This window comes from Carettochelys insculpta, chromosome 1 (genome assembly GCF_033958435.1).
Source record: "Carettochelys insculpta isolate YL-2023 chromosome 1, ASM3395843v1, whole genome shotgun sequence".
Classification (NCBI taxonomy): domain Eukaryota; kingdom Metazoa; phylum Chordata; order Testudines; family Carettochelyidae; genus Carettochelys; species Carettochelys insculpta.
The window spans coordinates 173,952,840-173,979,899 of NC_134137.1; the positions used below are offsets into that span (position 1 = coordinate 173,952,840).

General features: G+C 42.8%; 1 protein-coding gene across 1 annotated transcript in view; it reads right to left on the reverse strand.

Annotated features, from left to right (window-relative positions):
- Positions 1–475: 475 nt before the first annotated feature.
- The window catches only part of LOC142010563 (interferon-induced GTP-binding protein Mx1-like), a 29,062-nt gene continuing 2,477 nt past the window's right edge, over positions 476–27,060 (reverse strand). Inside the window, exons 2-12 of the mRNA XM_074988975.1 lie at positions 26,040–26,232; positions 25,579–25,716; positions 23,810–23,964; positions 20,069–20,207; positions 17,971–18,169; positions 17,072–17,150; positions 15,968–16,090; positions 14,761–14,902; positions 5,847–5,923; positions 2,366–2,617; positions 476–1,339 (exon numbers count right to left, since the gene is read on the reverse strand). Coding sequence (XP_074845076.1) covers positions 1,106–1,339; positions 2,366–2,617; positions 5,847–5,923; positions 14,761–14,902; positions 15,968–16,090; positions 17,072–17,150; positions 17,971–18,169; positions 20,069–20,207; positions 23,810–23,964; positions 25,579–25,716; positions 26,040–26,232 — 1,731 coding nt within the window. The 3' untranslated portion in view covers positions 476–1,105. The remainder of the gene's footprint in view (positions 1,340–2,365; positions 2,618–5,846; positions 5,924–14,760; positions 14,903–15,967; positions 16,091–17,071; positions 17,151–17,970; positions 18,170–20,068; positions 20,208–23,809; positions 23,965–25,578; positions 25,717–26,039; positions 26,233–27,060) is intronic.

Genomic DNA, 27,060 nt, shown 5'->3' on the forward strand with positions numbered 1-27,060 from the left:
TCGCCACGTGTAGACGTGGCGGCTGCTATTTCGAAGGTGGCGTGTCTACTTTGAAGCAGCCAGCTCGTGTAGACGCAGCTCTTGTGAGGAAAAGGCATAATTGCAGTGCCCCTTCCACAGAATGTATTTTCTGTGAAGAAAAATTGTGCAGTGGTGCACAATTTCCCCAGAGGTAAAATAGAGACCTATTTCTGGAGCTGAGTAGCAGCAAGAAAGATTCCAAACCATCTGGCTGTGACCAACACTAAAGGTAGGAGCAAATGGACATAGACTGACCTCAGATCTGCTATGGTGGCTAAAAAATACGGGTCAGCAATGCTGAACTATGTATTCATCCCTTTGGGTAAATGTTGAACTGTCTGATAGTACGAACCTCCATCACTCTCTTCAAACTCATACTTGTAGAATTTCACAGAACCATAATTATAATACACGCTCACAGACACAACTTAGTCTCAACAAATTATTTATTGCACCACCTTGAGATTAATTTCTTTGCAAGTGACCAGATCAGGACATCATGTGTCACACACATACACAAGATCTCGATCTAGAATCTTACAACTTTATATCCTCACGCTACAGTTTCAAAGTGACATTTACCTTTTAATATGTACCATAACTCCAAAATGTTAAATAGATTCATTTCCATGACTGAAATAAAGCATGTGGAAGAAAACAACAGAAGAGCGAGTAGGGAAAGCACGCATTTAAAACACACTTTTTTTTCAGTCTCACTGCAATATGGTTTCATTCATTTGCCAACTGTAGGATGTACGTTCTATACCAGGGAGCCCATGTCCTAACTTTGTTAAAATTAACATATTCAAAATGTTTCCTACTAACAACATAATGAGAGGAAAGCAGAGGAAATCCATAATGCTATGCATTAAAACAAGGCTTTGTACATAAAATGGTCCACCGCTGAACATGTGACACAAGGTGATGCTAAAGCAGTTCTGCGATGTAGCTAAAATGTGACTTAGTTACTTCAGTTTTTAAGGCCATTGTAGATTGAAGCGCAAAAGGGCTACACAAAGCTCTGATACAGATATTTTCAGTACCAAGAACTAACATTTGAAACAGACCATTTAAAGTTAAGAGGCTACATGGCAGAAAAATTTATTAAGCGAAAGTGAGCTTGCGTCAGACGATCAATTCGTCCGCTCAGAAAAGATCTCTGATCAGCAGCATCTTTCCGTTCCTGCAAAAAGAAGCTCAGTTTTTCTTTTTCTTGTAAAAGTTGCATCATTGAAAGCTGCAATTTTTCTCCAAAGTCCTGAAGAATGTAGAACTGGATGATCAGAGGAATTTGGTTGGAGAGACGTTTACCTGCACTCTGGAAATACAAGATGATTATAAAAACATTATCAGAACACACGGAAAGCAGTGAAAGTCAGTAAGAAGCTACAAAATTTTGTACTGAGTGATTGTTTCAGTGGGTATCTTCATGAAGTAGTCATGAAACGGTGCAGACATCTGAAGGGCATCTGTCTTTTTCATCCCATTTGAAACCATGAACAAAACTGTTCTTAATTTGAACTACAAGTTTTTTTTCAGAAACATAAACACAAGGCAGATCAGTCACTTGTAACTGCTTGTATAACCAAATTCATGCTGGCGTTTGCCAGCAGAAGGCCATCCAGTATATAATACTGTTAGTAAAGTACAAGATCTCTTTTGCCTTTTCACCCTCCCTCCTAACATCTACTGGTAAAATAACCACTTCTAATAACTGGCCTATTATAGTCTTTCCATGTGAACAACATGGAAACAGAGGTCTGCTTATTCATCACCTGCCTTTAGTCTTATGGATGTACTGATGTGTATCTCTAGATATATCCATTTTGGGCCACTGCATCTGCATTTGCTGGTGCTGCATCACTGCAGACCAGGCTGCGGCTCAGGTAAAAATCAGAGCCTTAATTTCTGAGTTGATGGACACAAAGCTAAATTTAGATATGTAGTAAGTTTTGTCACTAAGTGGTGACATCTGGTGTAACTCAGAATAGGAAAAGCAATTAAAAGGTAGATGCAGCATGGTGAAACAGGCTTTTGTTACACACTTAGCCCATAACTGCACTTAATAATGATTCTGTACGTTGATACTGTATTGTATGTGCCTTTCACGTCTAAATTTGCCCATGAACACGATGTGTTGGCAGTTCCAAATTCCAGTTCATGCAAAAAGATGTTGACTGTAGACATCAAAAGAGGATTTTATGTCATATAAATGGCACGAATGTTTTCTAAAATTAAAAACATACAGAGGTGCTCTATTGATTGCATTGGAAACTGGCATGGTACATGCTTCAAGATTTGGAAAGGAAAAGAAACTGGTGTGGTAGGAAACCCATAAACTCACACTGAAGTATGCCTCCAGGTGATAAGCCATATCCTTAATAGCAGGGTAGTTCTGGGCAGCACCAAAAGTGAAACTCAAGGAGGCCAGGTTCAGACTGTTGGCTGCTCCGTTTGGTGTTTCTTCCCGGATAACTTTTAAGTCTTGTCTGTACACGTTGTCCTGGCAGTATACGAGCTGCTCCATTCTAAAATTAATTCTGATAATTGTTTCAGCTTCCTGTGCTTGCTTCTTGCTAATGTCTTCAATTCTGTCCTATAAAAGCAGATTGGAGTTGTGGTGGGGGTAGGAAAGAAAATGCTCAAAATCCATTAACCAACAGGTTCATGAGTATAGGACCAGGCCTGTGGGACAGGTAACATGTGACATGGTGTCATTCCCAAGAGCATGTGGTAAAGTGCTAGATTCTGGCTCCCTGTCAGGTAGTGCAAGGGGGCAAGCAAGCCTACATTGCTTTGTACACTCATTACACTTGTGGACAGGAGCAGCCCAAAGCTTGTGGCTTGAACTCCCTGAGTGCTGAGAGGAGTGTTTGTGCTGTCAATTATGGGAGACACCCTACCCACCACCTGCTTTCCCCTCCCTCCCCCATGAAGGAAGGCGTCTGCAGAGCCAGGGAAACACTGAAGGCATCCTTCAGTATGTTCTGACTAAGCATGTAGTGATTGCCAATGATGCATTCAACATGTGCCCCCTGCAGCATTTGGACTGCCTCTGTCTTCTGCAGACCCTGACATGAACTCCGTTTCCCTCTGTCTCATCTCCAAAATCTGCACCATTGTCCATGCACAAGCCAACTTTCAGCCAGGCACAGGGCAGCTAACGGTTCAGCTCGTACACTCCCCCACCCCCACCCTGCCCGGGTTGCCTTAACCTTCCAATCGACCCAAAATCTAGTGAGAAAATCATCTACCTCTCCTCAGTGTCATAATGATATTTAAACTCTCTTAATATACTTTCACAGGCTCCTTGCTGCCTCCTGAGCCATATTCAGCCTTGTTCTCAGCTTCAAGTATTTCCACATCAGATCTCCTTCCCTTCCTCTCCCTCTGCTCTGGTTCCCCTTTACTCACCTCACCCTCTTTGCTCATCCAAAGCCACTTCCTTGATTGCTTCCTGATTTTTTCAAAGCTGCTAAGCCCTTGTAAGTCCAAGAGATTTAAAAAATTGGATGCTCATCACTTTAGAACATTAGAGCATAAAGGTTGCTATCTTGTGTATGCCTCTGGGTCTTCATTCATGTAGATCCCACTGAGTGGCAGCACTTTCCTAGCTGGCCATACAGGGTTCCCGCTCCTTCAGTCTTTTATCTATATATATCTCTTGGGTGACTGTACGCACATTGACCATACTCACATTTTTTTTTTAAAAAAAGTGTCCCTCTACCCCCATAATACATACGAATCTTCTAAGCAGCCTCATCATCATATTGTCTTTAGCCTTTCCCCTCCCCTTGGTTTTGTCTGCTGTTCTTAGCTTAACACTAGCACTACAAAGACTTGCAGGCATGCTTGACTTCGTGTAATCCCTCTGGGACGACATACATCTCAGCAGGAATGAAATCCGAGAATGTAATCTCTTTGGCTATATCTACAGGGCACGTGCTATCTCAGGACACCAAAGTATCCCAAAATAGCTGCCTGTGTCTATGCAACCCACCCATTGTTTTGAAACAGATATCGAGATAACAGGCACGCTATTCAAGCACCCCTGGAAACCTCAGTGGAAGAGGAGTGCAGGAATGCCTCAAAATAGGGCTTTATTTCCGCACGTGGCATTGTTTAGACAGCACCGCATGCCAAAATAGCCTATTTCGAAAACTACTCAAAATAAACTATGCCATTTGCATAGCAAAAAATAAGTAGCTTATTTCGAGGTGAGAGTACTGTCTAGACATAACCTTTGGGAGCAGGGAGTCAATCTTTGTTGTGTTCAGTGCTATGCACAGATATGATATAAAATATAATGCAGTACAATCAAGAAACTGGAAAACACAGTTTACCGCAATGTCAATGTCACTGGACAATGTAACAAACGTTCATGCCTCCTCTGTATAAAATTTTCATTTATTTACATAGTAACAGATAGTAACATAGTAAATTATTTTGTTAGTCTTTAAAGTGCTACTTGACTGCTTTTTTTGTTTTCATTTATTTACAGTTTCTCTGATACCTTATTGCACAACATAGTCCTAAAGACGGTAAGTCTGTAGGAATCTTCCACAAGTTGCTTATAGATAACAATGACATAAGAGAGACAGATCAAGAATGAAGGCATAAAATGTAATTCTGTATGTGTCTTGTGTTGATTACACAGACTCATAGAAGTATTAGATGGGAAGGGACTTTGGGGCTAGAGCCAAGTTATTTTGAGTTAATAGCTGTTATTTGAAAATAACTGTGTGGTCGTCTACACTACACACTTGCTATTTCAAAATAAATTAAAAATAGCAGATACTTATTTTGAAATTGGTAAACCAAAACATGGGATAGTGCTTATTTCAAAATAAGCACAGTGCCCTGTCTGAACAGCACATATTTTGAAACAGTTATTTGGAAATAAGCGCTATTTCAAAATAAGTGCTATGCGTGCAGACTATGCCCGTTTCTACACAGGCCACTTTCTCCAAAAGTGACATGGTAATACATGGCCTGAAATATGCTAATGAGCCACAGACGCAAATTCCCTGTGCCTCATTAGCATACGGTCACGTGATTTGGAGTCCGGAAGACCGTTCTTCCGGACTCCAAAACACTGGTCAGAAGCGCGGCCCTGGGGGGGAGCTTCCAGAAGGAAGTCCTTCTGGAGGCCCCTTCTTCCCAAAAATTTTGAGGAAGAAGGGGTGTCCGGAAGAAGGACTGCCTTACAGAAGCTCCCCCCAGGGCCGCGCTTCTAAACGGCGTTTTGGAGTCCGGAAGAACGGTCTTCTGGACTCCAAATCACGTGACCGTATGCTAATGAGGCATGGAGAATTTGCATCCATGCCTTATTAGCATATTTTGGGCTGTGTATTACCATGCCACTTTCGGAGAAAGTGGCCTGTGTAGAAACGGCCTATGTGTTTTGAAGTAGCTAAGTGCTATTTTGAAATACATTTTTGTATGCAGCAGTCCTATTTCAAAATCACTATTTTGAAATAGCTATTCCAGAATAACTTATTTTGAAATAGATGATGGGGATTTCACTGCCTCCCTGACCAGCTTTTTCCAGAGTTTATCTGAACAATTAAGAAGTTTTTCTTAATCTCCAACCTAAACCTCTCTTGCTGCAATTTGTCTCATCCTTGGAGGTTAGGGAGAACAAATTTCTATTTTTGCCCTTGTAGTAGCCTTTTACATATTTAAAAACTTATGATGTTCCCCCTTTGTCTTCTCCCTTTCCAAACTAAACAAGCCCATTTTTATCAATCTTCGCCCGTAAGTTATGTTTTTCAGACCTTTAATCAAACTGGCCGCTCTTCTCTGGAGAGCATGTGGTGTCTTACCTTAGTAGCTCTGTTAAGATTGCAAAAATCTTCAAAATGATCTTTGGCAAGCTCTATAAAAGATTTTCGGACAATTTCTGAGGGGGAAAAAGAGACAGCATATAAAGGTAGCAGTGTAAATGTGATTATTGAACTCCTGCTAATACAAGATTTCTGAAAACTTGCCACCATGTTCTATCTAATGATTTTTCACTTTTCTATCATAGTCCATTTCTAAGTTTATCTGAAATACAATAATAGAATCACAGAGCTGACAGGAACCTCAAAAGATGATTGAGTTCAGTACCTTAAACTCACACCAAGACCAAGCCCATCTGAACCATCCCTGACAGGTGTTTGTCTGATCTGCTCTTAAAAATCTCCGGTGATGGAGATCCAAAACCCACCTTTTCGAGTTTTTTGGAATCTATCCCATATTCCATGACTTTTCAAAGATAATAGCTAATGGCCCAGATATTTCCTGAGTCATCTTCTTTAATATTTTAGGATTCCTTTAATCAGGCCTTGCTGATGGTCATATAACTTGTCTAAATAATGTTCAACGTATTCTTTTCCTATTTTTAATCATTTGATCGGACCCATTTTCTCTGGCACTCACAATGTTGGGTGTCCAATTACCACCAACCCTACTGATGAAAACTGAGACAAGGATGTCATTTAGCACCACTACTGCTTCCACAGTTTTCTATTTGTCAGGATTTTTTAACACCTTGGACATAATTGTCCCTGTGGGCCAGGGAATACATGCCTTTGGCTGTGTAAAGTCAGTGCAGACACATGAAATTCCAAAGTGTCACAGGCTGCCATTTAGCAGCATTACCAACGGTCACTTTTTGTCAGTTAGCTCCCCCAGTGACCTGAACTCATGAATAATTCATAACCAGGTGTTCAAATTCCAGGCTTCTGACTGGGCAAAGGGGAGAGTTTCTGGAATTTTCCTTCCCTCAGAGGACCTGGTTGAAAACCACACCTGCATGCAAATTTGATCATGAATATTTATACAGAATCATGAATTATGTATGAAGACTAAGAATATAAGCAGGTGCTGCGGAGCACTCTGCGGCCCTGGGAGGCGCAGACAAGGATTCTGCGGTCCTGTATAGGGAGGCGTGGCTGCAGGTGAGGCGTCCACCGAGTCCCTTAGGCCAGCCCACAGAGGCGAAGCAGCTGAATCACTCTAGATCACTTCACCACTGCCATCCACCCTGACTGGACTTGGGCAGCGCCTACGCTCTCTAGCGGCAGCTCCTCTCCACCTGCGGTGCCAGCGGCAAGCGGTCTCCGTGGGGCGGCGGCCGAGCGTTGAACTGGCCCGCCTTTTGGCTGCCATCTTACCATAGTTCCCACCGTTCCACCTGCAGCGCCGCCATATTGATTGTCAGACTCTTCTACTTACCTGGACTTGACTCAACACTGGACTCGACTACAACTTCTGGAAACATAACTTTACCTATACATACACACGCAGACTTCCCTGGGACATCGGGACCCCCAGTGGGGGAGCAGGGGTCGCACCTCTGTTGTGCTTATCTCCCGACGGGGGGAGGGCAGTGCCCGGGGGCCTGACCCATAGGGCTGGGCCTACGTGCCCAGGGTATTTATACAACACTACAGTTAACTATTTATTTGGCTAATGTTACAGCACATTTAATTATTAATTTGGTAAATTAGTTAATGGTATTATCAATTAGTTTAGACTATTAGTAATTCCTATACTGGAATGTTAAATCCTGTACCTTGTACCCATATGTCTATACATATATAATAGTGAGTGAAGGCTTGACCTCCTCACCTTCCATCAGCTGCCTACCTCAGAGCTACCTGAGGCAGAGCTAAGACCGCCCAGGAGCCCCCTTCAAATAGAGCCTATTCAGGGGAAACGCAAGGCCTCCCACAAATAAGAGGAGTCAACCTTGACCGCCCCCCCAGGCCTTTACATTGGGGCAGGAGTAGCACCCTGCCCCCAGTTAGAGGTGGGGGTTAGCACCCCTCGCCCTACCTGTATTAGTTGGCAGCAGGGATATTTAAACCCTTCCCCTTCTACCTATCCCTTTCTACTAATAAATTCATTTTTGCCTTCCAGTTTAATAAAATTTACATCTACATCCAAGAATCGTCAAATCTTCACAATGTTACTAGTAAGTCTCTAGGTATCGTTAAAGTTGTAGTATAGATAGTTTGTTATTTTGTTAGTGCTGTTCCAATAAAAACCGTTATTTTGTTACCATTTTAATCCTTGTCCTTGGTCTCGCTCTTCCTTGCCAGCCACTTCCCGCTAGGAGGCTTGGGCGGGGTCCAGTGTAAACCGGGGTGGAGCTCTCCTGCCTGGGTTTGCAGCAGGGAACTGACTGGGTCCTGGGATCTGTGCTCAGGAGGCGTCAAACAGACCTCCTTGGTGTAGGGCTTTGTTTAATCTAACATCCTCTAGCCTGTCTAGAAAAAAGCCCGGCACTATTATTATTTTTCCATCTTCATTGAGTAACAGGCCTACCCTGTCTTTGGTCTTCCTCTTGCTTCTAGCGTATTTATACAATGTTTTCTTGCTACCCTTTATATCTCTAGTTATTTTGATCTCATTTTGTGCCTTGGCTTTTCTAATTTTGCTCCTTTGTACCTGCATTGTTTATTTATATTCACTGTTTATAATTTGACCTAATTTATACTTTATGTTGGCCTCTTTCTGATTTTTAGATTTTTCAGGGTCTCCTGGTTAAGACTGGGTGGTCTGTTTATGAACTTTTTTCTTTCTTACATAGTGGTGTAGTTTGTTCTTGTGCCGTTAATAATGTCTCTTGGAAAAACTGCTCATTGACTTCCACTGTTTATCTTTGACTTATTTCCCATGGGACCTTACGTACCACCTCTGAGTTTGCTGAAGTTTGCCTTCCTGAAATCCATGGGCTTTATTTTGCTGTTCTCTCTCCTCCCATATTTCATAAACTCTGCAATATCACCCATCACTGTCACTCATGCTACCATCCAACTTCAAATTCTGAACCATTTCCTCTCTATTATCAAAACCATATTTAGCACAGCCACTCCCCTGTCCATTTCGGAATTTGTATCATCAGAGTAATTCTGTCATGAAGCCTCTATGAGCTCCATGCCAGTCCCAAGCCTGGATGAAGGAGGAGGGTTGGTCAGATGTGTGTCAATGCGCTGACCATCAAAAAACAATATGAATGAAATCTGATGCCAGTACAACTAAATGATAAAAGATGCCAGCTCGGACATCACCCAGATAAACAAGCTCCATGATACTAATTGAGCGATCGGGGTTGGGTCAATAAGTTGGCTACCAAAAGAAAATTACAGCTAACTCATACGGTCTCCATTGAAACATGGAACGTCCGAATACCGTGGGCAGCTGGAAAATTACAGCTGCTTCGGAAGGAGATGGAGAGATACCAATGCAATATACTTGGACTGGCAGAGATGCGTTGGATGGCATCAGGAGAGATATGTGGTTGTGAAGTCATTTGGTCAGGAAACGAAACAAAGCATGAAGCAGGAGTTGGATTCCTTCTTAGCAAAACAGCTAGAAGAGTATTATTAGGACACAAACAGGTGAGTGCAAAAATGATGGCAGCAAGATTCGAAGCAAAACTGTTCAACATCTCAGTCATTCAGATGTATGCACCCATGTTGGACAGTACGGAGGAAGAGATTGGGCTATTCTGTAAAGACTTGACGAAGACAGTAGATGAGATACTGAAGAAAGATGTGCTGATCATTGGAGGAGATTGGAATGTGAAGATTGGAACAGATAACGAAGGTTGGGAGAGAGTCATGGGAAGGTATAGATATGGAGAAAGAGAACAAGGTGAGAAACTGCTAGAGTTTGCTATAGAGCATGAGATGGTGATCTGCCGCACAATATTCCAACAAAAGGACTGTAGGAAGTGGACATGGTGATCGAATGACAGGAAGTCCAAGAACATGATAGATATGATTTTGATAAGGAGAAGATGTATAACAGCAGTACAGCAGTAGTGAACTTTCCAAGGAGCGGATATAGACTCAGACCCCAGCCTAGTGATCGCAAACATCAAGATAAAACTCAAAAGAAAATGTAAGACACAGTTTAAGAAAAGAAGAGATGTGGCGAGGCTATGTGAGGAAGAAACAGGGAACGCATACAGAACAGTGCTCAAAGAGAAGATCAAGAATATCGCCACAGAGAAAGACCTAGATAAGAGAGTCGCAGGGATAGCCATCGCTATAGAAGAGGCAATTATGCAGACTGTTCCAGAGGAAGAAAAGATCAATAAGAAGTGGATTACCCAGGAAAGACTGAAGTTGGTTCAAGAGAAGAGAGCGATGAAGATCAGAAGAGTTGTCTCTGAGAAGGCAGAACAGCAATATAGGATGAAATGCAATGAGGTAAGGAAAGCAGCCAGAAAGGATAAGGAGAAACGGTTAGAGGAGCAATGTGAAGATATTGAGTGGTATTACAGTAAATGTAAGACCAGGGAGGTGTATAAAAAAATTAGGTATATTAATAGGAAATGGCAACCAAAGCAGATGGAGATCAAAGATGAGAATGAAGAAGTGCTCATGAACAGGGAGAAGATTGTTCAGCGATGGACGAGATATTGCACCAACCTATACAAAACACAGTTGGACCGCGTGTCTCAGAGAGACTGACTGAAGAATTGAAAGAGATATCTCCACCCAGCACCAAGAGTGAGACTGATATTTCGAAGGAGGAAGTAGAAAAAGCAGTGAAATGACTAAAGAACAACAAGAGCCCTAAAAATGATAAGATCATGGGAGAGGTGATCAAATATGGTGGAGAAAGCATGATTCAGGAAATGCACCGACTATGTAATATAGCATGGAAAGAAGGGAAGGCGCCTAAAGAATGGACAAGATCTGTGCTAGTGACAATACCCAAGAAAGGAAGTACATGGGAATGCAAGAACTACAGAACGATTGCCCTCACGAGTCATCTAGGCAAGGTGCTGATGATGATACTGACTGAGAGACTAAGATCACAGATAGAAGAACATATAGCAGATGAGCAAGTGGGGTTCAGAAAAAATAGAAGTACCATACAGCAGATATTGGCACTAAGACTGATAGCGGAAAAAGTCTGACGAAAGAACAAGAATGTATACACTTGCTTCGTCGATTTTCAAAAGGCATTTGACAGTACAGATCAGAAAGTGACTTGGGCGGTGTTGGAGTCATATGGAGTGGATAGCAGACTGATAGAGTTGTTGGAGGATATCAATGACAATGCGGAGGCGGCAGTGAGAATATGCAGGGAGTTGGGAATTTGGTTTAAAACAAGTAGAGGTAAGAGACAAGGAGATTCAATAACGCCAAGTATCTTCATTGCACATCTGGAGAGAGCGATGGACAAGATCAAGGAAGAGGCAGAAGGGGTATCTGTGCACAGGAAAAGAATTAACAACCTGAGATTCGTGGATGATATAGTTATCATTGAGGAAGATGCGGAGAAGCTAGCGAAAACAGTGCAGGTGTTAAACGAAGAAGGAAAGTGGTATGGACTGATTATGAACATCGACAAAACAAAAACAATGGTATTTGGAGATAAGGTAATAGGAAGGAAGGTGAGTGTCAATGGTATTGAACTAGAAAATGTAGAGAAGTTCACATATCTGGGGAGCAACGTAACGTATGATCTAGACTGTAAAAAGGAAATAGCGACTAGAATAGTGAAAGCAAGAGCAAGTTTGAAGGCGATGGATAAGATCTGGAAAAGCAAAGCAATTAGCTTATGAACAAAGCTGACCATCTTGAAAACGTGTGTATTCAGCAGCATTTTGTATGGATGTGAGATGGGTGATAACGAAAGATTAGAAAAGAAGAATATTGGCGTTCAAAAGGAGTTGCTATAGAAAGATTCAGAGAATAAGATGGATGCAGAAGGTCTCCAATGAGGAATTATATAGGAAGTTACAGCCGAAAGAGAACCTGCTGCAGAACGGTTATAAAACGGAAGCTACAACTATTTGGGCATATTTGCAGAATGAACGACGAATGAAAAATCAAGACCTGGTATTCAGCATAATGGACGGTCTGAACAGGAGAGGCAGACCCCACAGAGAATGGATAGATGATATATTAGATTGGTGCGGAGCTAGTCTACAGAAACTAAGCCACTCTGCACTGGACAGGGAAAGATGGAAGGAAATAGTGAGAGAGGCATCAGACACCAGCGGGTGCTGAGCCCACTGTTATTGATGATGATGATGATGATGATGATGATGTTCATCAAAGTATAAAGGCCAGGCATAAAAGCTTAAGGTCTAGAGTTCTGTCTCATGGACTGAAAGTGGTTTGATTCAGATTAATTTTCCCCTGCTTGAAGCAGCCAACGTACAGCTTTTGTCATTGTCAACCAAAATGTAGACAAACCGATATTCCCAGAGTGTAAGATAACCTTAGCAACTGAACCTCACCATTCACTTTTTTCAGCATCTCAGTAGCTGGTTTTTCTAGAGCTGCAATTCGCTGTCTTACAATGGCCTCAAATGTCTTGTAACTGGTAAACCCTGGGAGCTCTCTTCCACGATACTGTTCTTCGAATCTCCACACTTCTTGCTGTATAGTTTTTCTATCTATAACATCAAAACAGCACTATTTTAATTTTCCGAATCTGAGGAATTTCTAAAGAGAACTGGATTTAGAAAATAGAAGTTCAGTTCTTTGTCAGACCAAAAAACAAACAGCCCCACACCCCCAAAACAGCAATCTATACAGCAAAACCAAAAGGAAGTAATTTAATCAGGTATCAAAGAAGAAGTAACATTATGTCTGGTTTTAACAACAGAAAATATATATCATCAGTGTATTTTTCCAAACGCTCGCGGCGCACCTGTGAGTGGTTCACAGAGCCCCCGTATTCTGCAGAGCATAGTTTAAGAAACACTGATATAAACTAATGGAAAAAGGAACATGGGCCAGTACTCTGACCCAGTATAGCACTTCCTATGAGACTGATATCCTTGATGCTTGAGAGAAAGATGTAAAACAGTTTGATGGCCATCAGATACTACGATCACTAAAACAACATAAACAATGGAGAAATTTGCTGGGCCCAGAGCCAGTGGTCTGGGCAGGGCTAGAGCTGGCTTCTACAGGGCTGAGGGTGGGGCTGCATCAGCAGTGGCTGTGGGGCTGGGGCTGCATCAACAGTCTGGCCAGGGCCGGACTCTGTCCATATCCAGCATCCCCGGGGCTGGGGCCATGTCTGGCATTTATGGGGTCAGGGCTGGTGCCTGCAGTGGCACTTGCGGAACTATGTCTGGCATCTGGGCTGGACCCAGCCTCCATGGCCAGCAGCCCAAGTATGGGTGGCCGGTGTCAGGCCAAGGTCTGGGCAGGTGGTAAGGGGGGCCACGGGGCTGGAGATGGGAGTGGGAGGGCACAAATGGAACTGGAAGCACGGAGGAGCAACAGACTGGGTGGCCAGAGGCATGGGACCTCCCTTCATCCCGCAAATTATCTCATCTGGGACCGGTCAGGTCCCAAGGGTGCTGGATGAGGGAGGTGCAACCTGTAATTACTACTGCCACTTTTACCAGCACAGAGAGTATGTGTAATTCAAATGACTGGTCTTGATGAAAAGTTTTCCAGTGATCACAAACAATACCATCAAACAGCATGAGCATAAAATCTGTGCTACCTTAAATTTAGTTGGGAATGCATTCTGTCTTAAAGATTTCTATCAAATAATCAAGCATTACTCTACACACCATCCTCAACCAAAAGCAAGTCAGTAAAAAATCATGGTGTGTGTGTAAGAAACTGAAAATTTCTGCACAGTTTTATTCATGCTTGCCAAAATGTCAAGGAAAAAAAGCTTTCCAAAGTTTGAAGTGTGAAAAATTTTGACCATCTTGAGCTATCTATTGCCAGGTTTACACAATCCTGAAAAGTAATTTAGCTCTCTCTACTGGTTTCACACAAGCAATGTTGAGTCCCTGACTACATCCTGACATCAGACGTATGAATGTTCTATCTAGCAAGTTAACAGAGAACTTTTGATAAAATGTAACTTCATTAGGAAGAGCAGGTGAGAGAACACAGTTGTTTTTTTCAAATAGGAAAAGAAAGGTTTGGTAGGCTAAGCCAGTTTCACAGCAAATATTATAAACTTCTTTACAGATATCCCTAAAGACTTAAACAAGCAAATACCAATGTTATTATGTGGGTTGTTTCTTTTTTTAAAAAAAATCTGCTTGGGTGAGGAAGGCATGACGAAGTTAGTTAAAAATTACAATTTATCCCTTTACTCTTGTGTCAGCTAAACCAGCATCTGAGGAAGGAAGGATTAATGTTTGAGTGAGATTTCCAGAAGCATTTGGTGTTTTCTTATCTCTCCTTCACCGGGAGAACTTCACTGGGAGCAGAATTAAACTGATGCAGAATGCTTTTGAAAAATATCCCACTTGACATGACCCCGGCATGCTGATTCAGCATCTCCCATGCAAGCCACTTCAATTCAGGCGGGAAGGCCTGCATCCCAGCCAGTGCTCGTGCAAACTTGTTCCATTTGTCGGTGGAATAAATTTTGTTCTGTGCACCAAGGCATGTACACATGTGCACCACCAATAGAAACACATGCTGCCCTCTGTGACTGTAGGTCCTCTGCTACTTGGCTGGGTGGTACCTGAGTCTCTCCTGCGCAGCCACCCAAGCACTCAGCTTACAAGGAACACTGACCCCAACCCTCTGCCTCAGCCTGGAATCCCCATCCCACAATATTAACCCTACAGCTTCACCCCCACCATACATCACCTCCATATTGGGGAATAACACAAAATGAACCCCACATGTGGCTGTAAAAAACTACAGAGCACATTGATTGCAAAGTCAGTCAAAAGAAGCGAAGTTTCGCATTTCTTAGCAGCTTCACAGGCTGTAAATCTGCTGTGCTCACCAGTCAATACGCCGTCATCCAGTAGTTTCCCCCATTTTTGAAACTCAGCGCGGATTTTTGTAAAAAGCCTAATTTGATCTTCAGACAACTTTTCTTCTCCCGCCACTGAACTCGTGATGTCTTGATTAAATAGTTTGATCTTCTGCAATTAGATATTTTAAAAAAAAAACAGCCTGAGCTCTGTAAAGACAGCGTAGCTAAGGAAGAGTGAACTTGAATTTATTTCCCTTGTGGATCAAGGCCATCTTTTACAAAAATTCCAGCGCTGGTTGGTGGAGTTGCCAGGCCCGCTGACAGAGAGGGGCAAAGGGGGCAATGACCCCCAGCCCCAGCATTTCAAAAGGGCTCAGAGTTCCAGCTGCCAGTATCACTGGTGCCTGGAGCTCAGAGCCTCTTTGAAATGCTGTGAAGCACTGTGCCACTGTGTTGCTGCTCTCGGCATAGTGAGGAGGGAACCAGGAATCACTGCCCTAAACCCCACCCCTTCTGTCCCTGGCCATGCCCCTTCAGGGGACAGGGAGCCAGGCCTCCCCTTCCACCTTGCTCTGGGCCTACAGTGACTGTCCACACTGCTGCGAATTGTACACGTATTAGTGATGAAGGCTATAAACGTATAGGGTAACACATGATCCCAGGGAACAACTCTGGCCCTGCTAAGTAGTCCCATTTGGCTGCCAGGGAGGCCTAAGCTGGAGACCCAGCCTGAGACTGATTGGATTACAGCATCACACTCTGAAGAGAAGTGGAGGTGCAGGCCTGCGTGGTGACAGGGTGCCCTGGGGGGACTGGAAGTGAGTGCCTGTGGAAACAGCCTACACAGTACTGTGGGACCAACCATTCACCACAGTTGGTCTTACAGACTCACAGACTTAAAGGGCAGGAGGGATTGTTGTAGTTATCCAGTCTGCACAAGAACACCAGCCACTGAATCTGACCTGGCCACACCACTAAGAGACCTAATCCCCTCAGGCTGGGGTTCGTAATAAGAAGACAGAAGAAACAAATGGAAGATCTTCAGACTGGCCACCATGAGCCAAGTGAATCCATGGTTTCAAAATCCAGGGTGCACTTAGGCTTATGTGTATTGTGAGTCATGAAAGCCCTACAAAGTGGACAGCAGAAAGGAATTTGTTCCCTTTGAAGTTTCTGAAAGTAATTTATTCAGCTCTCCGGCGAGCCACACAACCAAATACGCATGTATACTTACATCTATTAGGAAAAGCAACTGCTCATCATATGCTTTTGGTACACCCTTGCCATATTTCAGTAACTCTTCAGTTGCTTTCTGGAGCTGAAAGTTTATTTGGTCTTCTAAAGCTGGCAAAGATTTCTAGGGGAGAAAAACCAACAATACTTGTATACATTGGGTTATTCCATTCTTAGAAAGAAACAGAACTTTTCAGGGTGTGACATGGAGAGATTTACATCTTGCACTGCCCATAAAAGTCTACAATGGCCCATAGTCTAAATCCACACTGCCTGGACTGAGAAAAAGAGTGTTGTTCTTTGGTGCTTTTATTGCATTAAAAAAGCAGTGTTTCTCTTGCAGATCTAGCATAATATCCTATTTAGAGAATCAATGCATCTCAGCAACCTTTTCATTCTTATTAAACAGTTTATAAAAAGCACATTAAGTATCTTAAATTCTTCACATTTACTTTATATCAGTTTTTCAAGATTCCAAAAGTTGAGGATCATGATAATAGCTCTAATTAGCACTAATTATCTAATTAGTCTAATTATCTAATTATCTAAAAGGCTCAACAAAGGAGATCAAGTAACAGAATCCCTACTTTAAGAGGACAGGATGAGTGCATATCTGAGAGATTAAGTGATTTGACAATGGTTAAACAGTAGGATGTCAGCAGTGAGAACAGAATCGCGGTCTGCTGATGATTGCTGGGTATTTTTTTATTTTTTTGCATGACTAGTGTATTCATTGAAAAAAACAGTTCTGCTTAACCTGCAACCAGGTGAAGTTAATGCAGTAGTTTCAACTGGGGAAGAACTGGACTCTTCTAATTTACTGACAAATTACAAACACTTTTAGAACCAAAGTGAGTATTTCCCCCGATCATATCCCCTGTTGACAGCTGAACTGTTATCCTTCCTGCTCTATGCCTGACTGCCAAGCCAAGGCGCAGCATAGTAGACCACATGCTTCCAGACTACCAGAGAAGATTGTTAAAGGTTAGTCGCAGAAATAATGTTTACAGGCCCAGTTCTCCAAAACTGCAGGAATTGGGTCCTGTTCTTTCGTAAAAGTCACTGATATAAGCAAGCTGATGCACAGGATTTCTTTGTTACTTACACTAATGTGTGCCACAAGCTCAGCTGTAAGCTTCTCTGCCAAAACGGGGATAGTAGCCTTGTTTTCCTCCAGAAGAACTCTGAAACAGAGAAAGGAATATGAATGTCGACAACCCACGTTTGCCGGACAAGGGAGCGGTATCGTCTCTAGTTCTGCCGCACAAAGCAGGTAAAGACAGGTTCTTCTGATCAAGTGGGAATGGTAGTGAAGGTGCAGCCATGGTTTCAACACATCCTGGCAAATCTGCTTTTCTGCAAGATTAGTTTTGAAATTATGAACTGTTTGCTCAACAGACTGAAAACAGAAAATGGTTCAGAACCATGACTTCAAAAAAGACCATTTCTGTATTATAAGAAAGTATGCCTTGCTATATATGGTAAAGAAACTGATTCAGAACTGCTTTTGGGTTCAGAAATTCTCTCTTTGCATGAAATGCCATAAAGCAATCCTCTGTAGAGGACTGCGTTCACCTGGCACAGACCCTACCCTTCCTGCGGCTTTCATCGTATTTTCAAGGGGTTAGAACTATACACATTAATGCCTGAGCCAGCAAAGTACTTTAAAGCATGTGCATGTCTTGATTTCATTGAGACTGCTTTAGAGTTGAATATTCAACATGTTTTTAAATGGTTTTCTAGGGGATTAAAGGAAACTTGCATCTGGAAGTTCAAGTCAAGAAGATATTTGACATGTAAACTTTTTTGCATTTTAAAATACAATACAATACAGACGATGCCAACAAACAAAACAAAACCAGGCAAACAAAAAAAACACACCCAAGCTAAGCTTGAGGATAATTCTTACTGCTGACCTAATCCAGATTTGATGGGAGTCAGGCAGAATCTTTCCACTGACCTCAATGGATTTTGGATTAGGCCCTTCAACTGTCTGAAAATTACCTAAAATGCCCATGGTGCTCAAAGAATGCTCTCTCCTTCTGGATTGCATCAGCCAGGGTCAGGTTGTTGTGAATGTCTTGCTGCCCACGACATTTGACAATCATATAACCCTTCCTTAGGTGGATGACAAGATTTCGTACAATGTCAACCACTGACTCCTCAGTTCCTTTGTCCACCAAATCTGGTTTTGTCAGGATCCCTGTGAAGTAGTGTGACGAGAAGATTAGATAAACACAGAAATTAATGAGGGGAAAGATCCATTTGGGTGTCTAGTTACCCAGTGCGGGACTGTTCTCTACAACAGGTACTGAATTGAGTAGTTCAGCAATCCTGCAATTTCCCCTCCTCACCCCCTTCCTTTCTCCTCAACTTTCTCAAGAGAACCTGAGGGACATTAAAAGTAAATATTGTAAAAGCTCTTCCATCAATCTTTCCAGTTTTCAAGATATTTCTAGGCATAGTATCAGTGGCAGCAAGGTCCCCAAACTGAGTTATCCCTTTAGAGCAGTGGTTCCCAAACTTTCCATCATCACGCCCCCCCTTTTTTTGGTGAGAAACCTTCAGGCCCCCGACCTCTTCTTTACCATCATTCAACCCCCTTTTAACAAAAACGTCAATTCGTAATTTAAAATTTAAAGTAAACACAAAAACTTGGTATAAAAATTGCATTTTAAATTAAAAATAAACACAAATCGTTTTCCTTGGCCCCAAAATTTAATACAGCAGTGATCGCCAATCTTTTTACAGCCAAGATCACTTTTTAAATGTCAGGGCAAGCCCCAAGACCCCACCCCTTTCTTGAGGCCCCACCCTCTCCATTTCCCTCCTCTCCATCATCATTTGCTGCCACCAGTTCTTACTCACTCTCACTGGGTTGAGACAGGTAGTGTGGGCTCTGGGCCAGGAATGAGGGATTTGGGTGTGGGAAGGGGTGAAAGGTGCACAGCTTGGGAGGGAATCTGGGTGCAGGAAGAGGTTGAGAAGGGGCTGCTGGCTCAGGGAGGGGGTTCCAGGCTGGAGAGTATTGGGGGGGCAGGTGGAGTGTTGGGGTGCCGAGCAAACCACAGGCTTGTGGATGTGAGGGGGCAGGAATTCAGGTTGGAGCGTATGAGGGGCTCAGTGCAGGGGCAGTTGGGAGTACGAGGCGCTCAGGACACAGATGTGCAGTGTGTGGATTGTGCGGTAGTGTGGTGGCAAAAGACAGGGGATGTGAGAGGCTTGGGACAGGGGGTTCCAGTGCATGATAGACTCAGGACTGAAGTGGGGGGGGGATGCAGGGGTGTTAGGGTGCTGTGGCCAGATGGGGCTTGCTGGCCAGGCTTCATTTTTAAATAAAATATGCCCAACAAACGTTTCAGCTTTGTCTTTATTTATGTGAGGGGTGGGGAACCTGTACTCGTGGGGGTCTGGGCAAGGGGAGGGGACAGCTCAGCTGGTAGCTAGGGGTCCTGCAGCTGCACGCCAGGTCCGGCGTCTCAGGAAGTGCGTGTGCTGCTTCCACTCCCCACAAATCTGGCGTGTTTCCTGAAAAGCTGGGTCTGCTGCCTTCCTGCAGGGGGAGGGAGACTGCCAGGTCTGTGCCTGCTCCTCACTCCCCACGGCAGCTGCATGCTGCCTTAGCAGTTCTAGCTGGCGCGGATCTGGGACTCCTGCTCCCCTGCAGGCAGAAGGAAGTTGCTGTCAGGCAAGAGACCCAGCTCTTCAGGAAACACACCAGCTGTTTGGGGTGGGGTAGCAGCGTACGTGCTTCCTGAGATGCCGGCTCTTGCGTGCAGCTGCGGGACTTCCGACCATGCTGCAGGAAGGCAGCACTACCTCCATTTTTGCAGGAGGTAACGCCAGCGTGGGCTCCTTTTTCAGGTGGGGGATCGATGGGGGGCTAGGTTGCCTTGTGCCCCCGCAATTTCTTCATATCCCACACGTTTGGGAACCTATGTTTTAGAGGTTGGTTGCCTTTTATTGGTGCGTAACATTTCATCCGGCTTGTCCTTTCCTCTTAGAGGGTAACCTTTTGCAGGGTTGGGAGGGTAAGAAGGATATTAGAGCTCCATGACCAGACCCACCCCCACATCTTAATTTGCTTAAAAGTAGTTCTTACCTAGAGTTCTCTCTCCATCAGGGTCTACCTCTTGAGCCATTTTCAGTGCCTCTGTGGTTGCAATATCCACATTACTTGGCACCACTACCAAGTTTATGGTCTCTTGCTTAGCAATAAAAACTTTAATTAGCCTTTTGATCTGTAATACAATATGGAAAGAAAATCAGTAAAGTTTGATGCAGTTAATGACATTGGATGCCGGCTCCTCCGTGTCCGACCAGGTGGACTGGACACAATCATAGTATAAAACTGAACACGCAAAGTTCAGCGGTGGTGGACTACAGCCTGATTATCTAAAGGTAATGTAAATGTGTAATGCAGCCCAGAACATATGGCTATGATGTCATCCTTGGGAAAGGGTCATAAAATCTTACTTAGTTCGTGTACACAAATTGTTGATGAATATGCTAATGATATTTTTCCTGCATTAAAAAACAACCAAGTTCTAGTCTCTAAATGCATGCTAAGAAAAAAAATTAAGATGGATTATTCTGGTACTTCATGATCAGATAATATGTCAAACTAATATCCCAGTAGCATACCTATTGAAATTAAGCGAAATGCCTTGTTTCTGCCTTTCATAAAAATTAAATAAAGTAGACATGAAGTTTGGATGATGTTTTTCCATGTCTGAATCGTAATGACCAGAGTTACTCATAGTTTTGAGTTGTGTTAGCAAAGGTTCACCCAGTTCTACTTATATTGAAATAATGTAACTATTATTCTGAGTTTCCATAAATATTCCCTTGTCCTATGTGTTTCCCTTCACTACCATTTTCTGTCACGTTCAAAAAGTACCATACTTTCTTCTTTTGCATCTGGAGATGGATCATTCAGGGTAATTGACAAGCACAGCTGCTACCACACCACCCGTTTTATTGTGGATCAAATGAATAGAGTAGTTCAAGTTACTAAAGTAATTTCATCTAAAAAAAAAAAAAAGCAGAGGGATGGTATTCCTGCATTCTGGATGGATAAGAGAGCTCACTTGTATTATCTTTGACACTGTCACAATACATTGCCCAAACCTTTCTTGTTCACTCACCCTTTTTTGACATTTGTCAAGTTTTTCCAATTCTGTCAACTCCAGTTTACCACTTACATGTACTATTAGGGTGGTATTAATACACATATTTATTGTGTATCTCCTTGCACTCCTCAAGCTTTTGCTAGGACTACTTTACTGGTGGCCTTGTTCTTGAGGAACTCCTATTTGAACAATAAGCATTTTAGTTTATTATTACATATTAAAAGAAAGACAGAAAAATCATCACTTATTTCTACTTTCCTGGAAAAGATGGGATACCAGTAGAAATATATAAAGCAGCAAGTCCAGCAGCACTGGCAGCATTCCACAGCATGATCATCAGCATCTGGGAGGATGAAAACATACCACAGGACCTCCGCGATGCTATTATTGTCTCCCTTTTCAAGAACAAAGGCAGCAAAGCAGAATGTGAAAACTACGGAGGCATATCCCTCCTCTCCGTTAGAGGGAAGATCATCGCCCGCATCATCTTGAATCGCCTAATAGTCAGTATTTCCAAGGCAAATCTACCTGAAAGTCAATGCGGTTTTCGACCTCGCCGGAGCACAGCCAATATGGTGTTTGCTGTCAGACAAATACAGGAGAAGTGCATTGAACAGAACATGCACCTCTATGCTGTCTTCATAGATCTGACAAAGGCGTTTGATACCATCAACAGGGAAGCCCTTTGGACCATTCTAATACGACTTGGCTGCCCAAGAAAATTTGTCCAGATTATACGCCTTTTCCATGACGACATGACAGGCGAAGTACTGTCTGATGGAGCCACATCAGCCCCCTTCAGCATGACCAGTGGAATGAAACAAAGATGTGTTCTCGCTCCTGTCTTATTTAACCTGTTCTTTGCATGCGTCCTTAACCATGCAATGAAAGATCTGGACCGAGGTATACACTTGAAATACCAGCATGATGGTTCACTTTTTGACCTCTGTCGCCTGAATGCGAAGACTAAGACAGTGCAGAAACTCCTTTCTGAGGCACTCTTTGCTGACGACTGTGCCCTTATGGCTCACACTGAAAATGATCTTCAGCACGTTGTCAACAAGTTTGCTGAGGCCTCGCAACTTTTCAGACTAACTGTCAGCCTCAGAAAGACAGAAGTTCTCCATCAACCTGCACCTGGATCAAATGCTCCTGTCCCGAGTATCTCCATTGACGGCACTCGGCTTAAAGTAGTGGAGAACTTTAAATACCTGGGTAGTGTCATATCCAGTGATGGATCACTGGATAATGAGATCAATGCACAAATATCCAAAGCGAGCCAGGCACTTGGCTGTCTGCATGTCAAAGTTCTAAACCACCATAACATCCAGATGTCAACAAAACTGCTTGTGTACAGAGCTGTTGTTCTCTCATCTCTTTTGTACGGGTGCGAAACATGGACACTATATAGGCGTCACATCAAGCAGCTCGAAGCATTCCACATGCGCTGCCTCCGTAACATCATGAAGATCCACTGGCAAGACAAAGTGCCCAATCTTGAGGTCCTCGAAAGAGCCCAGATGACAAGCATCGAAATGATGATTATGAAGTCACAACTACGTTGGACCGGTCATGGCAGCCGCATGGATGCCAACAGAATCCCTCACCAGCTTCTGTATGGTGAACTCTCCCAGGGCATCCAGTGTATAGGTCATCCACGGAAACGCTACAAGGATACCATCAAAGCCAATCTGCGTAGAGCAGTATCAAACCTAGGGACCTTGAGGACGCTGCCAGTGACAGAACACAGTGGCGTGCAACAGTCAGAAATACCTGCATTGCCTTTGAGGAAGACCGGTGCCGGCATCTACAAGACGCACGCGAACGACGTCACAGAACATCAGCAATGCACAACGCACAGATTGCAAACTTCCCATGCACCATCTGCAGCAAAATGTGCACCTCTAGAACTGGCTTATACAGTCACCAGAGGGCACACCATAAGACCAATAACAGATGATCTGCACAGATTTGTCATCATCGGATCGATGGACTACCATTATTATTATTACATATTAAAAGAAAGACAGAAAAATCATCACTTATTTCAACTTTATGCATTTTTTTCACTCCATTAAAGTGTTCTACAAGGTTCAGAAAAAATGGGACAATTACTATTCTCATTTGTCCTGCTGTAAAGTTGCAATAACTCTGCTGAAGTTAGAATTTGATCCATCATGTAGGCTGAGACACAGTAAAAGTAATGGAGCTACTTTTTTTCTTTACTACACATTATTATCCACAGTTGAGAGAGAATATACTGGACAAAGATTTTTTTTAATTATGAGCCCTCCTTTTGCTGAATTTTGCCTACAGTGCTGCCCAGCATGTGTTTAGGTCTAAGTGTCCACAACTCTTCTTTTCAGCACTTCCTTCCTTCCAGTCTGTTGTCTACAACACTTTTAATTCTGATGGTATGGCAAGTTAGCTTTTTAGAACACTTTTGTCTAGATCTGTGGGGAACAACGAGTTCTATAGAGTGGCTACTGCTCTGGTGAATTACCCACTTTATCCTGAAAATATATTTATTATTCAAGACTACTAGCCACACTCAACCAGCCAAACAGCCATATGTGGCTAGTGGCTAGCAGTGTTGGACACCACAGGTCTAGATCCTCCAGGAAAACTTCATGTTGAGATTAATTTGTACATTTGGTCTTTACTAATGCAATTTAACTGTTTTACAACTCAGAACCATTGTATTGTATTACCTGTTCTCCAATGTCTTGTGGCTGATTCCCTACAGCCACCCTCGCAATCCCTGGAAGATCGATCAGCGTCAGATCTGGAACATTCGGGGACCTAATTTCTAGAGAAATTAATTCTGGGCTAATGCCCACTCCTTCCCCAGCTATTGCATTCTGGGCTAGAAAGGAGGAGAGGGATTAGATTAGAACATAATCTGATCTGGGAAGCTCCTTTGTCACCTGGGTTTTTTGTTGTTGTTTTTGTTTTAAAGAAAGGCATTTTGGGACCCAATCCTGCCCACACAAAATCCCATGGAAATGAATGGGACATGACTGGACACTTTTGCAGGATTTGAGTTTTAATAATAATTGAAGGATACGCTTTCAGAAATCTCAGTGTACAAAAATCAAAGTATATGGAGAAATAACAATATGGCAATACAATGAAAAACTTAACATTTACATAATTGGTTCCTCATCTCTTAAATGATGGACACGTATTAGTTAATCCTTGACAATCTTGCAAGGTAGCAGAGGAGTATGATACACATTCTATAAATGTGTGACATGAGGCACAGAGATTAAGTGGGTTATCCAAGGCCATATAGCACAACAGTGGCAGAGCCAGGAACAAAAACAAAGGATAGCAAGTGCCAGTATTCTGCTTTAACCATTAGAGAACAGAACAATCAAACACCAGCTCACAGAAGTCTGCCAGTGCATGTGATAGATTCGTTGATTCAGAATAACATGATTTTATAGCTGTGTATTGCCACTATTTCTTGATATCAAAGTAAATAATTTCTTAGGAGAGACTTTGAGCCATAATTTACTTATGTTCCTTGTATATCACTTCACTACTTTTTAAAATTATTGCTTGAAAACTTCACAGAGTAAATAGATCCATAAAAATAGTGTTATGACTAACAACATTGTCAGTAACTACACATGCTAAGCAAGCCAAGGACAATTCTAGCTTAAGCTTCCCAGCACAGACTGATAACCCTTAGGGGCCAGGGGTCAGGGAGATATTTTGTGCCATAATGTGGAACAGTGTACAACTAGGTAGTGCCATATGAATACATCACCTATTTTCTTTTTGTCTGCAGCTAGGGTATATCTAAACTAGAGGGATTTGTCGGCAAAACAGCCATTTTGTCGACAAAGCCCATGGAGCGTCCAGATTTCCAAGGGCATTTTGTTGACAGTAAGTTGACCAAATGCAGTGCTTTTGTTGATAGACGTGCCCCTCTCGCCACAAGGAAGAACGCCACTGCCGACAGAGATCTGTCAAGAAAATGCTGGTCTCCAAGTTCCAGGGGGCCTTCTGTCAACAGAAAAGGCCTCCGGGACACCATAGAACCCTGTCGGCTGTGTTTCCAGGTGGCCATTTTGCCGACAGAGTAACCAGACTGGCCTGCTGCTCTCTTGCAGTCTGACCACGATCTGTCAACAGAAGTTTTGTCAGAAGATATCATCCCACAGACGCTTCTGACAAGTCCCTCTAGTCCAGACAGAGCCTTAGAATGCTTGGTATTGGCAAAAGGCAAATGCAGGATAATGACTTAGGCCCATACTAGCCTGAACTGGTCTGAAAAATGCTGGTGCTTCTGATCTTATATGAAATCAGATTAATTGTGCCAGCTCATCCCAGCTATGCATGCGGCTTCCTGTGTTCTTGGCACTTTGTGTGGTTATGATCAGGAGAGTAATCTGGGAAACGTCATGCTGCCTGACAGAATGGAATGAAACATGAAGAAGGATGACCTACGAGTGCAATCAACAGCACTTACCTTTTCTTATTTCTTTTTCTACCCCTGAGGGATGGTGGAGTTCTTCAATTATATCCCGGTAACTAATTATCCCTTTCCATTCCTGGTGAGGAGCCAGTTTTTTCAGTCTGAGCGCTAAGGGACATCTGGTAACAATACCTACAGTTGTCCATAAAGAGAGTTAATTCTGTTAACAACCACTCTTGTTACTTTGAATGGGGACAGATGGAGTACACCACAGAATGTTATTTTTTCTATCGTAATATGAAAAATGCCCAAAAATTTACAGTGTGTCTGATCTCCTACATATAGCAGGCTGTCGAACTGCACTCTGTGGTTCCTACATCAGGCCAACATCTTTCTGTCATGCTAGTTCATAAAACATTCAGTCCTGATTTTCATGGAACTGTTAAGGAATAGCAGTTCAAAGAAACGTTCACTCTCACCTGCCTCACACCTAGAGCTGAAAGGCAAATTCTTACCACTGCCTCTAGGAAGAGCAACTCCAGACAGGGCTTCTAGAACTGAGCTTTTTCCAGAACTCTGGTCTCCAATCACCGCAATGGCTGGCAGGGCCAGGTCCTTTTCTACTCCGAGTGCTCTCAGGGAGTCAATGAGATCAATACAGGGACGGATCTTCTCCTCATAGTGTTTGTACAAGGTGTTGTCTGCATTCTGTTAGAATAGCGTTAGATTTAACTTGAGCTCTTGTTTCACAGAATCAGGAAAAGCTAAACACATCTACGCCATAAATCATGCACATCATCAGCCAATTATATTTTGTACTGTGAACTATCAGCCTTCTGTAGTATTCTTACGCATTTCTGTAAATTCAGTAGGATTTAGATAATTTCACCAATGTTTGAAATAGCCTTTGTAAATTACTGAATTGATTGCCAAAAACAAGAAGAAGTCCTGTGGCACCTTGTAGACTAACAGAGATTTTGGAGCATAAGCTTTTGTGGGCAAAGACCCGCTTTGTCGGGTCTTTGCCCATGAACACTTACGCCCACAAAAGCTTATGCTCCAAAATATCTGTTAATCTGTAAGGTGCCACAGGACTTCTTGTTGTTTTTGAAGATACAGACTAACTTGGCTACCTCTCTGATATTGATTGGCAAGTAAGAGAAAGCACAGTAAGAAAAGCAGTAACACCCCATAAAATGTATTTTGTTCAGTTATTTGTGCTATCAGCAGGGTTTTCTTCTTAAATGATCCATGGTAAAGTGCTAGTATACTTATTGCAGTATAGATAGTAAAATAATGATAGTCTTAAAACTAAGAAAGCTCATTACACTATCCCTATTAAATCATTGCTGTATGTGCCAGAGAAACATACAGTTTGTATGAGAGTCAGATAATGCAGAGGTGAGTGAGGCTCTGCTGTGATTTTTTTTTTTTTATGGGCTAAGAGCTGATGACTCTCTTTTAGATTTTCATGTTGCTCCTGGCTCTACTTCCTCCTTTCTAGGGCAGGACAGTGTGCCCAGAGAAAGAACAAAT